The 13,494-nt window shown below is 48.6% G+C and overlaps 1 protein-coding gene across 1 annotated transcript; it reads right to left on the bottom strand.

The window, feature by feature from the left end:
- Positions 1-9,116: 9,116 nt before the first annotated feature.
- On the bottom strand, positions 9,117-12,305 carry pfn1 (profilin 1). The gene is made up of 4 exons (XM_075451406.1): positions 12,198-12,305; positions 11,978-12,118; positions 9,520-9,709; positions 9,117-9,428 (listed from the first exon to the last, which is right to left on the bottom strand). Exons 2-4 carry the CDS (start codon positions 12,110-12,112, stop codon positions 9,331-9,333), a joined length of 423 nt encoding a protein of 140 aa, XP_075307521.1. The 5' UTR covers positions 12,113-12,118; positions 12,198-12,305; the 3' UTR covers positions 9,117-9,330.
- Positions 12,306-13,494: the final 1,189 nt, after the last annotated feature.

Genomic DNA, 13,494 nt, shown 5'->3' with positions numbered 1-13,494 from the left:
ATAGACGCTGCCTGCAGGGGGAGGAGGCAGGGTGGGAGGAGGCAGGGAGCGTCTGCATGTAGCAGGACTGCAGGAAACTGAAAAACACACCCTGACACTCGGATACCCCTCAGATATCCCTCAGATATCCCTCGGATGTCCCTCAGATGTCCTTCAGAACTGCTTATTATTCATCATTGATAGAAGAGAATAAGAACAATCCCAGGTTTCTCTTCAGCACTGTAGCCAGTCTGACTAAGAGTCCGAGCTCTGCTGAGCCAGTTATTCCTTTAACTCTCAGCGGTGATGATTTCATGAGCTTCTTTACCAATGAAATCGTTTCTATTAGAGAGAAGATTGATGGAGTCCTTCCCACTATTATCAGTGATGTATCATCAGGTACAGCAGCTTTAGAAGTATGTTTAGAACCTGATTTGTATTTAGACGGCTTCTGCCCAGTTGATCTCTCTGAACTAACAACAGCAATAGTCTCTTCTAAACCATCAACTTGTGTTTTAGACCCAATCCCAACCAGACTGTTCAAGGAGGTTTTCCCATTAATTGACACTTCCATATTGGATTTGATCAATCGGTCTTTGTTGACAGGATATGTACCTCAGACTTTTAAGGTTGCTGTAATTAAACCTTTACTTAAAAACCTACTCTTTATTCAGAAGTGTTGGCTCATTATAGACCTATATCCAATCTCCCTTTTATGTCTAAAGTTCAGACATAAAAGTGCTGCATTTGATACGGTCGATCACAGTATCTTATTACACAGACTTGAACATGTTATTGGGATTAAACGAACTGCATTAGGCTGGTTTAAGTCATATTTATCTGATAGATTTCAGTTTGTTCTTGTAAATGAAGAATCTTCCTCACACACCAGAGTAAGTCATGGAGTTCCCCAGGGTTCTGTGCTTGGACCGATTCTTTTCACTTTATACATGCTTCCATTAGGTAACATTATTAGACAGCATGGCATAAATTTCCATTGCTATGCTGATGATACTCAGCTGTACTTATCTATAAAACCAGATGAAACCAATAGGTTGGTCAGACTACAAGCATGTCTTAAAGACATAAAGACCTGGATGACAAAATGCTGCAACCAGAGTTCTGATGAGAACTAACAGCAGAGATCATATTTCTCCAGTTTTGGCTTCTCTTCATTGGCTCCCTGTTAAATTCAGAATAGAATTTAAGATTCTTCTCTCACATATAAACCTCTTAATGACCGAGCTCCATCATATCTTAAAGATCTCATTGAAATATATTTTCCTAACAGAGCCTTCAGTTATCAGGCCTCTCTCTGTGGAACCAGCTGCCAGTTTGGGAGGCAGAGCCTTCAGTTATCAGGCCCCTCTCTGTGGAACCAGCTGCCAGTTTGGGAGGCAGAGCCTTCAGTTATCAGGCCCCTCTCTGTGGAGCCAGTTTGGGAGGCAGAGCCTTCAGTTATCAGGCCCCTCTCTGTGGAACCAGCTGCCAGTTTGGGAGGCAGAGCCTTCAGTTATCAGGCCCCTCTCTGTGGAACCAGCTGCCAGTTTGGGAGGCAGAGCCTTCAGTTATCAGGCCCCTCTCTGTGGAGCCAGTTTGGGAGGCAGAGCCTTCAGTTATCAGGCCCCTCTCTGTGGAACCAGCTGCCAGTTTGGGAGGCAGAGCCTTCAGTTATCAGGCCCCTCTCTGAGGAACCAGCTGCCAGTTTGGGAGGCAGAGCCTTCAGTTATCAGGTCCCTCTCTGTGGAACCAGCTGCCAGTTTGGGAGGCAGAGCCTTCAGTTATCAGGCCCCTCTCTGTGGAACCAGCTGCCAGTTTGGGAGGCAGAGCCTTCAGTTATCAGGCCCCTCTCTGTGGAACCAGCTGCCAGTTTGGGAGGCAGAGCCTTCAGTTATCAGGCGCCTCTCTGTGGAACCAGCTGCCAGTTTGGGAGGCAGAGCCTTCAGTTATCAGGCCCCTCTCTGTGGAACCAGCTGCCAGTTTGGGAGGCACAGCCTTCAGTTATCAGGCCCCTCTCTGTGGAAACAACTCTCACAGTTGTTTTATGTCTTTTTGTAGTAATTTTTTGTCTCTGTACATGTTTCTCAGCTCTGTTTTTGGATTTTAAAAATTAAAAGATATTCTTGCTTGAATTGATCTTTTTGTGCCTTTGCTGGAGCTCTGCCGGGATAAACGGGAGCAGTGTTTGAATGTGAGCAGCAGCAGGAAGGTTAAACCGTCCAACGTTTACATGGAACGCAGTTTTATCATGAAACAAAATGATGAGGCTGAACATTTTCTTCCACATGTGTGTCAGGACGGTTCGAGCTGTGGTGGAAATATCCTGACGGCCCCTAACTCCCAGAGAAGGTCAAAGTTCATCAAAGGGGAAATGTGAGACTGGACAAGCATTCACTGCAAAGGGCAGTAACCCTAAAACACTCACAGTCACACACACCTTACCCTTTACACTCACCTTTAAGTGTGCTGCAGCCTCCGAGAGCCGGCCGAGCTAAATATAACTGTCTATGACCGAGGAGAGGCCGGAGAAACTGCTGCTGTAGTACTGTCATAGTACTGTCTGTGGTACTGTCTGTGGTACTGTCTGTAGTACTGTCTGTGGTACTGTCTGTAGTACTGTAATAGTACTGTCTGTAGTACTGTCGGTGGTACTGTCTGTGGTACTGTCTGTAGTACTGTAATAGTACTGTCTGTGCTACTGTCTGTGCTACTGTCTGTAGTACTGTCTGTAGTACTGTCGGTAGTACTGTCTGTGCTACTGTCTGTAGTACTGTCTGTAGTACTGTCTGTGCTACTGTCTGTGCTACTGTCTGTAGTACTGTCTGTGCTACTGTCTGTGCTACTGTCTGTAGTACTGTCTGTAGTACTGTCTGTGCTACTGTCTGTGCTACTGTCTGTAGTACTGTCTGTAGTACTGTCTGTAGTACTGTCTGTGCTACTGTCTGTGCTACTGTCTGTAATACTGTCTGTAGTACTGTCAGTGCTACTGTCTGTAGTACTGTCTGTAGTACTGTCTGTGCTACTGTCTGTAGTACTGTCTGTAGTACTGTCTGTGCTACTGTCTGTGCTACTGTCTGTAGTACTGTCTGTAGTACTGTCTGTGCTACTGTCTGTGCTACTGTCTGTAGTACTGTCTGTAGTACTGTCTGTAGTACTGTCTGTGCTACTGTCTGTGCTACTGTCTGTGCTACTGTCTGTAGTACTGTCTGTAGTACTGTCTGTGCTACTGTCTGTAGTACTGTCTATGCTACTGTCTGTGCTACTGTCTGTAGTACTGTCTGTGCTACTGTCTGTAGTACTGTCTATGCTACTGTCTGTGCTACTGTCTGTAGTACTGTCTGTGCTACTGTCTGTGGTACTGTCTTTGGTACTGTCTGTAGTACTGTCTGTAGTACTGTAATAGTACTGTCTGTAGTACTGTCTGTAGTACTGTAATAGTACTGTCTGTAGTACTGTCTGTGGTACTGTCTGTAGTACTGTCTGTAGTACTATTTGTAGTAGTGTCTGTAGTACTGTAATAGTACTGTCTGTACTACTGTCTGTGGTACTGTCTGTGCTACTGTCTGTGCTACTGTCTGTAGTACTGCCTGTAGTACTGTAATAGTACTGTCTGTAGTACTGTCTGTGCTACTGTCTGTAGTACTATTTGTAGTAATATTTGTAGTAGTGTCTGTAGTACTGTAATAGTACTGTCTGTGCTACTGTCTGTGCTACTGTCTGTAGTACTGCCTGTAGTACTGTAATAGTACTGTCTGTAGTACTATCTGTAGTACTGTCTGTGGTACTGTCTGTAGTACTGTCTATAGTACTGTCTGTGGTACTGTCTGTGGTACTGTCTGTAGTACTGTCTGTAGTACTGTCATAGTACTGACTGTGGTACTGTCTGTAGTACTGTCTGTAGTACTCTCTGTAGTACTGTCTGTAGTACTGTCTGTAGTACTGTCTGTGCTACTGTCTGTGGTACTGTGGGTGGTACTATCTGTAGTACTGTCTGTGGTACTGTCTGTAGTATTGTCCGTGCAATTGTCTGTAGTACTGTCTGTAGTACTGTCTGTGGTACTGTCTGTAGTACTGTCTGTGCTATTGTCTGTAGTACTGTCTGTGGTACTGTCTTTGGTACTGTCTGTAGTACTGTCTGTAGAACTGTAACAGTACTGTCTGTGGTACTGTCTGTAGTACTGTCTGTAGTACTGTCTGTGGTACTGTCTGTAGTACTGTCATAGTACTGTCTGTAGTACTGTCTGTGGTACTGTCTGTAGTACTGTCTGTAGTACTGTCTGTGGTACTGTCTGTAGTACTGTCTGTAGTACTGTAATAGTACTGTCTGTAGTACTGTCTGTGATACTGTCTGTGGTACTGTCTGTAGTACTGTCTGTGGTACTGTCTGTAGTACTGTCTGTAGTACTGTCAAAGTACTGTAATAGTACTGTCTGTAGTACTGTCATAGTACTGTTTGTAGTACTGTCATAGTACTGTCTGTAGTACTGTCTGTGGTACTGTCTGTAGTACTGTCATAGTACTGTCTGTAGTATTGTAATAGTACTTACTGTAGTACTGTCTGTGGTACTGTCTGTGCTACTGTCTGTAGTACTGTCTGTAGTACTGTCTGTAGTACTCTCTGTGCTATTGTCTGTAGTACTGTCAGTAGTACTGTCATAGTACTGTCTGTAGTACTGTCAGTGGTATTGTCTGTGGTACTGTCTGTGGTACTGTAATAGTACTGCCTGTAGTACTGTCTTTGGTACTGTCTTTGGTACTGTCTGTAGTACTGTCTGTAGTACTGTCTGTGGTACTGTCACAGTACTGTCTGTGGTACTGTCTGTGCTACTGTCTGTAGTACTATTTGTAGTACTATTTGTAGTAGTGTCTGTAGTACTGTAATAGTACTGTCTGTAGTACTGTCTGTGGTACTGTGTGTGCTACGGTCTGTGCTACTGTCTGTAGTACTGCCTGTAGTACTGTAATAGTACTGTCTGTAGTACTATCTGTAGTACTGTCTGTAGTACTGTCTGTAGTACTGTAATAGTACTGTGGGTAGTACTGTCTGTAGTACTCTCTGTGCTATTGTCTGTAGTACTGTCTGCAGTACTGTCTGTACCTTAAGGGTCACAGGGCCATAGCCCTAACCTTAAGGGTCACAGGACCATAGCCCTAACCTTAAGGGTCACAGGGCCATAGCCCTAACCTTAAGGGTCACAGGGCCATAGCCCTAACCTTAAGGGTCACAGGACCATAGCCCTAACCTTAAGGGTCACAGGACCATAGCCCTAACCTTAAGGGTCACAGGGCCATAGCCCTAACCTTAAGGGTCACAGGACCATAGCCCTAACCTTAAGGGTCAGAGGGCCATAGCCCTAACCTTAAGGGTCACAGGGCCATAGCCCTAACTTTAAGGGTCACAGGATCATAGCCCTAACCTTAAGGGTCACAGGGCCATAGCCCTAACCTTAAGGGTCACAGGACCATAGCCCTAACCTTAAGGGTCACAGGACCATAGCCCTAACCTTAAGGGTCACAGGGCCATAGCCCTAACCTTAAGGGTCACAGGATCATAGCCCTAACCTTAAGGGTCAGAGGGCCATAGCCCTAACCTTAAGGGTCACAGGATCATAGCCCTAACCTTAAGGGTCAGAGGGCCATAGCCCTAACCCCAAGGATCACAGGACCATAGCCCTAACCTTAAGGGTCACAGGGCCATAGCCCTAACCTTAAGGGTCAGAGGGCCATAGCCCTAACCCTAAGGGTCAAAGGACAATAGCCCTAACCTTAAGGGTCACAGGACCATAGCCCTAACCTTAAGGGTCACAGGACCATAGCCCTAACCCTAAGGGTCACAGGACCATAGCCCTAACCCTAAGGATCACAGCACCATAGCCCTAACCCTAAGGGTCACAGGACCATAGCCCTAACCTTAAGGGTCACAGGGCCATAGCCCTAACCCTAAGGGTCACAGGGCCATAGCCCTAACCTTAAGGGTCACAGGACCATAGCCCTAACCCTAAGGGTCACAGGGCCATAGCCCTAACCTTAAGGGTCACAGGGCCATAGCCCTAACCTTAAGGGTCACAGGACCATAGCCCTAACCTTAAGGGTCAGAGGACCATAGCCCTAACCTTAAGGGTCAAAGGACCATAGCCCTAACCCTAAGGGTCACAGGACCATAGCCCTAACCCTAAGGGTCACAGGACCATAGCCCTAACCCTAAGGGTCACAGGAACATAGCCCTAACCTTAAGGGTCACAGGACCATAGCCCTAACCCTAAGGGTCACAGGGCCATAGCCCTAACCCTAAGGGTCACAGGACCATAGCCCTAACCTTAAGGGTCACAGGACCATAACCCTAACCCTAAGGGTCACAGGACCATAGCCCTAACCATAAGGGTCACAGGGCCATAGCCCTAACCCTAAGGGTCAGAGGGCCATAGCCCTAACCCCAAGGATCACAGCACCATAGCCCTAACCTTAAGGGTCACAGGGCCATAGCCCTAACCTTAAGGGTCACAGGACCATAGCCCTAACCCTAAGGGTCACAGGACCATAGCCCTAACCCTAAGCATCACAGCACCATAGCCCTAACCCTAAGGGTCACAGGACCATGGCCCTAACCTTAAGGGTCACAGGGCCATAGCCCTAACCCTAAGGGTCACAGGGCCATAGCCCTAACCTTAAGGGTCACAGGACCATAGCCCTAACCCTAAGGGTCACAGGGCCATAGCCCTAACCTTAAGGGTCACAGGACCATAGCCCTAACCTTAAGGGTCAGAGGACCATAGCCCTAACCTTAAGGGTCAAAGGACCATAGCCCTAACCCTAAGGGTCACAGGACCATAGCCCTAACCCTAAGGATCACAGTACCATAGCCCTAACCCTAAGGGTCACAGGACCATAGCCCTAACCTTAAGGGTCACAGGGCCATAGCCCTAACCCTAAGGGTCAGAGGGCCATAGCCCTAACCTTAAGGGTCACAGGACCATAGCCCTAACCCTAAGAGTCACAGGACCATAGCCCTAACCCTAAGGGTCACAGGACCATAGCCCTAACCTTAAGGGTCACAGGACCATAGCCCTAACCTAAGGGTCACAGGGTAATAGCCCTAACCCTAAGGGTCACAGGACCATAGCCCTAACCCTAAGGGTCAAAGGACCATAGCCCTAACCCTAAGGGTCACAGGGCCATAGCCCTAACCTTAAGGGTCACAGGACCATAGCCCTAACCCTAAGAGTCACAGGACCATAGCCCTAACCCTAAGGGTCACAGGACCATAGCCCTAACCTTAGGGGTCACAGGACCATAGCCCTAACCTAAGGGTCACAGGGTAATAGCCCTAACCCTAAGGGTCACAGGACCATAGCCCTAACCCTAAGGGTCAAAGGACCATAGCCCTAACCCTAAGGGTCAGAGGACCATAGCCCTAACCCTAAGGGTCACAGGACCATAACCCTAACCCTAAGGGTCACAGGACCATAGCCCTAACCATAAGGGTCACAGGGCCATAGCCCTAACCCTAAGGGTCAGAGGGCCATAGCCCTAACCCCAAGGATCACAGCACCATAGCCCTAACCTTAAGGGTCACAGGGCCATAGCCCTAACCTTAAGGGTCACAGGACCATAGCCCTAACCCTAAGGGTCACAGGACCATAGCCCTAACCCTAAGCATCACAGCACCATAGCCCTAACCCTAAGGGTCACAGGACCATGGCCCTAACCTTAAGGGTCACAGGGCCATAGCCCTAACCCTAAGGGTCACAGGGCCATAGCCCTAACCTTAATGGTCACAGGACCATAGCCCTAACCTTAAGGGTCAGAGGACCATAGCCCTAACCTTAAGGGTCAAAGGACCATAGCCCTAACCCTAAGGGTCACAGGACCATAGCCCTAACCCTAAGGATCACAGTACCATAGCCCTAACCCTAAGGGTCACAGGACCATAGCCCTAACCTTAAGGGTCACAGGGCCATAGCCCTAACCTTAAGGGTCAGAGGACCATAGCCCTAACCCTAAGGATCACAGTACCATAGCCCTAACCCTAAGGGTCACAGGACCATAGCCCTAACCTTAAGGGTCACAGGACCATAGCCCTAACCTAAGGGTCACAGGGTAATAGCCCTAACCCTAAGGGTCACAGGACCATAGCCCTAACCCTAAGGGTCAAAGGACCATAGCCCTAACCCTAAGGGTCACAGGGCCATAGCCCTAACCTTAAGGGTCACAGGACCATAGCCCTAACCCTAAGAGTCACAGGACCATAGCCCTAACCCTAAGGGTCACAGGACCATAGCCCTAACCTTAAGGGTCACAGGACCATAGCCCTAACCTAAGGGTCACAGGGTAATAGCCCTAACCCTAAGGGTCACAGGGCCATAGCCCTAACCTTAAGGGTCACAGGACCATAGCCCTAACCCTAAGGATCACAGGACCATAGCCCTAACCCTAAGGATCACAGGACCATAACCCTAACCCTAAGGGTCACAGGACCATAGCCCTAACCTTAAGGGTCACAGGACCATAGCCCTAACCCTAAGGGTCACAGGACCATAGCCCTAACCCTAAGGGTCACAGGACCATAGCCCTAACCCTAAGGATCACAGGGCCATAGCCCTAACCTTAAGGGTCACAGGACCATAGCCCTAACCCTAAGGATCACAGGACCATAGCCCTAACCCTAAGGATCACAGGACCATAACCCTAACCCTAAGGGTCACAGGACCATAGCCCTAACCTTAAGGGTCACAGGACCATAGCCCTAACCCTAAGGGTCACAGGACCATAGCCCTAACCCTAAGGGTCACAGGACCATAGCCCTAACCCTAAGGATCACAGGGCCATAGCCCTAACCCTAAGTCCACCACTCCAGGCCACGTTTTTGACAATATAAATTTTCATCATTTTAATCATTTTTCTAAAAGAAATATGATTTAATAACTGGTTACAGCCCTCACTTTTCAATCTTTCAGCTTCATCATGAGTAAAAACTCCAAACCTAACCCAGCCGGGTTGAACCACTGGTTGGACTTATTTTTCTGACGGTTCACGAGTGACCGGGGAGTTCATAGGGGTTTTTCGACAGGATGGTGTCGTGGCTGCCTCTTACCTTTGATCCTGAACACCGGGCGAAGTAAAGGAACACAAACAGCGGGTAAAATAAACACGTTTTTTCTTTATTTCATCCACACGTATGACTGGATGCATTAAAACATGATGTAACACTGACGTGTGCAGGTGGCTCACACCTGACGGCTTTAAGACACAACGATGAGGAACGAACTACTGAAGCTCAGGGAGACCGGGGGGAGTCCGGGGGCGGGGCTTCTCTCCTGGAGGTAGGAGGAGCGGCGCAGCAGCCATGTTGGTTCAATAACCGCTCTTCCTGAGGTACTCGAGGATGCCGTACACCTTGGTGGACAGCTGCCCGTTCCCCACATCTTTGTTACCCTTTGCTATGATTATAGCTGTGGAGGCAGAGGGGGAGTCAAACACTTTCAGCAGGAATTCTTCAGAGTTTCTCTGTCAAACGGAGATCCGTGCACCTGTCTGCCTCACCTGTTTTGGTCTTGCCGACACACACGCCGTACGCGAGGCCTTCGCCGTCGGCGGCGGTCTTCAGCTGCAGCATGAACCTTTGGTCGATGTCCATCTCGTCCCGGAGCAGCCGGCACTTCTGTCCTGAGATGTAGACGCCGTTCTGAGGGAAGCCTGACCGGTCGCCGGCCAGTTTCTTAATCTCCTCAACCTGTCAGAGAGGAAGAGGCCTGTGATGAAGACAACGCTCAACACTCCCACAGGCTGCTGTTTATGCTGACAGCGACAGGAAGCTACTCACTCAGAAACCCAACAGAACCCATTCACACTAACGCTTTTATCAGCATTACACTTCCACTCATTATTATGGGAGTCCAATTCATGATATTATTGATTGCGCATCGTTTTGTGTGACTTTAAAGCTCCTTTAAATTTTTTTTTAAAAAACACTCTTCATACTGTACTTTGTATACACCTAATGCTTATTCACTATTTTTATTTAATTTAATTTAATTTAATTTAATTTAATTTAATTTAATTTAATTTAATTTAATTTAATTTTATTTTATTTTATTTGCTTGTTTTCACTTTAATTGTTTACATATATTTTACTGTATGCTGCTGCAACACAACAATTTCCCAAATTGGGATGAATAAAGTACTTTATTTGTCCCCGAGGGGCAATTTAAAAGGCATAAGAAGCAGCATCATTAAAAACAAAAAAACAAGAACAACATAAAATAACTAAAGTGCTACAGTCAGTACTCTGGTCAGTACACGTATCTATCTATATACCTTTGCTGATTTATCAGCTGTGGAAAAACAAGACTTTAAAACAGCAGTATCAAAGATTAAAATGTTCATTCTACAGGTTCCTGCTGTGTTAAATGATCATGAAATCCTTATTTTGGATCTTTTCGGGCTGTGAACACGCAGCGAACCAGATGTGCTGCGAGCCTAAACCGAAATAAATCAGATGAATATAAGAACACAGAAGCAGTGGAAATGATCACGGTTCGATTTAGAAACTGGGAACTTTTTTATTTACAGTTCCAGGTCCAGAACACGTCCAGAACCCCAAGAGAAACGTGGGGTCGGGTATCCCTCATGGACCGGCCGCCCTGTCTGAGTTGAATTAGATAACCACGCCCCCTCAGCGGATAACCACGCCCCCTCATTGGATAACCACATCCTCTCACCTCAACACCTGAAGAGGAAATAAAAAGAGCCGACTCCAGTGTGGTGTTAAATGCTCCATTAATCCTAAATATGCTCGTATTTACAGATTTATCCATTTGCTGATCGTTTAAACATCGTTCTGCGTCTCGCACGCACACCCACGCCGTCACGTTCGCGCTCTCAGCTTGTGCACGAGAGACAGATTTAGTCCGAGGGGGAAACAAGCGGACTTCTGCTCAGACTGCGGCTTCAGTTTTTCAGAGAGTCGAACAAGAAGAAAAGAATGTGAGGAAGACGAGTCGTGACAGGAACCGATGCAGAGGAGCGCTTCCCCAAAGCCTTCAGCCAATCAGGGGCAAGCCCTGGAGCTAGCTTTTTCACATGCAGACACATGCACACACATGCACATGCACTATCTTTTGTGGCAGGAAGCAAATAATTGAACCCAAATCTAAAATGTTGAAAAATGTCACTAAAGATGTAAAAACAAAGAAACCTAGTAAATGTGACTCTGCTGCAGTTACACACACGCACATACCTTACTGTGTGCGTGCGTGTGCGTGCATGTGTGTGCATGTGTGTGCATGTTTGTGCAGAAACAAGAAGCAGCCGTCTCAGCTTCCTGTATTCGCTCTTTTTGACACCGTGTCCTTATAAGGTAGTTAAAGCAACGCTCGTCTCGTTGCCCCAAAAAACAGCCGGAAACCGCCGAGTCGAACCCGCGCCTGCAAACGCCAGCGCGTAAAAAATCCCCCTTTTACACAACAAATGAGCACCTGAGTGGTTCAGTTTCTTCTGAACACCACCTGTTCTGACCGAACCGGTTCAAACTAACCGTGCACTTTACACACATTTACTTCCACATTTCTAAAATCATGCGCAGCAGGAAGTCAGCGTGACTGAAAATAGAGATTCTGTGAGTTTCTGTCCCCCGAATCTGTTGTTTCTCTGACCGAAGGAAGATTCAAAGCAAAGAGGAAGACATCAGCCAATGAGGCGAGGCCTTTCTCACACACTTTCAAACCCTCATTTCCTGCAGCGGCGCTGCCCGCCCGGGTGGCATCTGAGCGGCTCGCCCAACACGCCCGAAACCCCAGAAGAAGACGGTGATGGGTTAAGGGGGCAGCTGGTCGGGGGGCCGTCACCTGGCGCCGCCGCCAGGATGTCAGAGAACAGAAGCTGCTTCTGAGTGTGTGACGACGGTGCTCAGGTCGCTGTGTGTCACAGTGAGTGTTCACGTGTGTCCCAGTAAGTGTGCACGTGTGTCACAGGGAGCGTGCATGTGTGCGTGCGTGCTCACCGATAAGTTGTCCAAGCCTTTCTTGGCCCACACGCTCTCCGACCCTCCAGCGGTCCCACAGATGGCCGCTTCTGACACCAGCTCCTTTCCACCTTCAGGTGCCATCAGATTGGTGATGTACTGGTCCCACGACATTCTGATCTGTAACAAAACACACGGAGGAGAATCAATCACAGCTCAGGAACAGCGCCGGTGTGTGCGAGGCACCGGGCCGGCTTACCTGTGCAGGTAGAGTCTCAGGTACGAACAGCACGGGGGAGAGAAGACGAATGCAGAGAGCAGGAAGAAGAAGCTCCTTTTATAAGCCCGACCACTCCCCGCCTGCAGGCTGCTTCCTGCTGCCGCTCTGACAGTCTTAGGCACACGTCTGAAGGCTGAGAGCCTCTGACGAAACACAAGAGAGTGCATGAGAGAGCAGAGAGAGTGCACGAGAGCGCCGAGAGTGCACGAGAGCGCCGAGACAGTGCCTGAAAGCAGAGAGAGTGCACAAGAGAGCAGAGAGAGTGTACGAGAGCGCCGAGAGAGTGCCTGAAAGCAGAGAGAGTGCACGAGAGAGCGCCGAGAGAGTGCCTGAAAGCAGAGAGAGTGCACGAGAGAGCGCCGAGAGTGCACGAGAGCAGCTGAAAGCAGAGAGAGTGCACAAGAGAGCAGAGAGAATGAAAAAGAGCGCAGAGAGAGTGCACGAGAGAAGAGAGAGTGCACAAGAGCAGAGAGAGTGCATGAGAGAGTGCACGAGAGAGCAGAGAGAGTGCACGAGAGCAGCTGAAAGCAGAGAGAGTGCACAAGAGCGCCGAGAGAATGAAAAAGAGCGCAGAGAGAGTGCACGAGAGAAGAGAGAGTGCACAAGAGCAGAGAGAGTGCACGAGAGTGCATAAGAGTGCCGAGACAGTGCCTGAAAGCAGAGAGAGTCCACGAGAGAGTGCACGAAAGCAGAGTGCACGAAATTGCAGAGAGAGTGCACAAGAGCAGAGAGAGTGCATGAGAGAGTGCACGAGAGAGCAGAGAGAGTGCACGAGAGCAGCTGAAAGCAGAGAGAGTGCACGAGAGAGTGCACGAAAGAGCAGAGAGAGTGCACAAGAGAGCAGAGAGAGTGCACAAGAGCGCCGAGAGAGTGCACGAGAGGGCCGAGACAGTGCCTGAAAGCAGAAAGAGTGCACAAGAGAGCAGAGAGAGTGAACGAGAGCGTAGAGAGAGTGCACGAGAGAGCGCCGAGAGTGCACGAGAGCAGCTGAAAGCAGAGAGAGTGCACGAAAGAGCAGAGAGAGTGCACGAGAGAGCAGAGACAGTGCCTGAAAGCAGAGAGAGTGCACGAGAGCAGCTGAAAGCAGAGAGAGTGCACGAGAGAAGAGAGAGTGCACAAGAGCAGAGAGAGTATACGAGAGAGTGCACGAGAGAGTGCACGAAAGAGCAGAGAGAGTGCACGAGAGAGTGCACGAGAGAGTGCACGAAAGAGCAGAGAGAGTGCACGAGATCGCAGAGACAGTGCCTGAAAGCAGAGAGTGCACGAGAGCGCAGAG

This window comes from Odontesthes bonariensis, chromosome 19 (assembly GCF_027942865.1).
Source record: "Odontesthes bonariensis isolate fOdoBon6 chromosome 19, fOdoBon6.hap1, whole genome shotgun sequence".
Taxonomy (NCBI): domain Eukaryota; kingdom Metazoa; phylum Chordata; class Actinopteri; order Atheriniformes; family Atherinopsidae; genus Odontesthes; species Odontesthes bonariensis.
This window is presented reverse-complemented; position numbering and strand designations above follow the sequence as displayed.

Excerpts from the sequence above, each read along its gene's own strand:
- pfn1 (XM_075451406.1), bottom strand. The coding sequence starts at position 12,112 with ATGTCGTGGGACCAGTACATCACCAATCTGATGGCACCTGAAGGTGGA. Across the intron at positions 9,710-11,977 it reads AAGGCTTGGACAACTTATCG|GTTGAGGAGATTAAGAAACT; the intron begins GTGAGCACGCAC and ends CCTCTCTGACAG. Across the intron at positions 9,429-9,519 it reads TGTCGGCAAGACCAAAACAG|CTATAATCATAGCAAAGGGT; the intron begins GTGAGGCAGACA and ends CTGCCTCCACAG.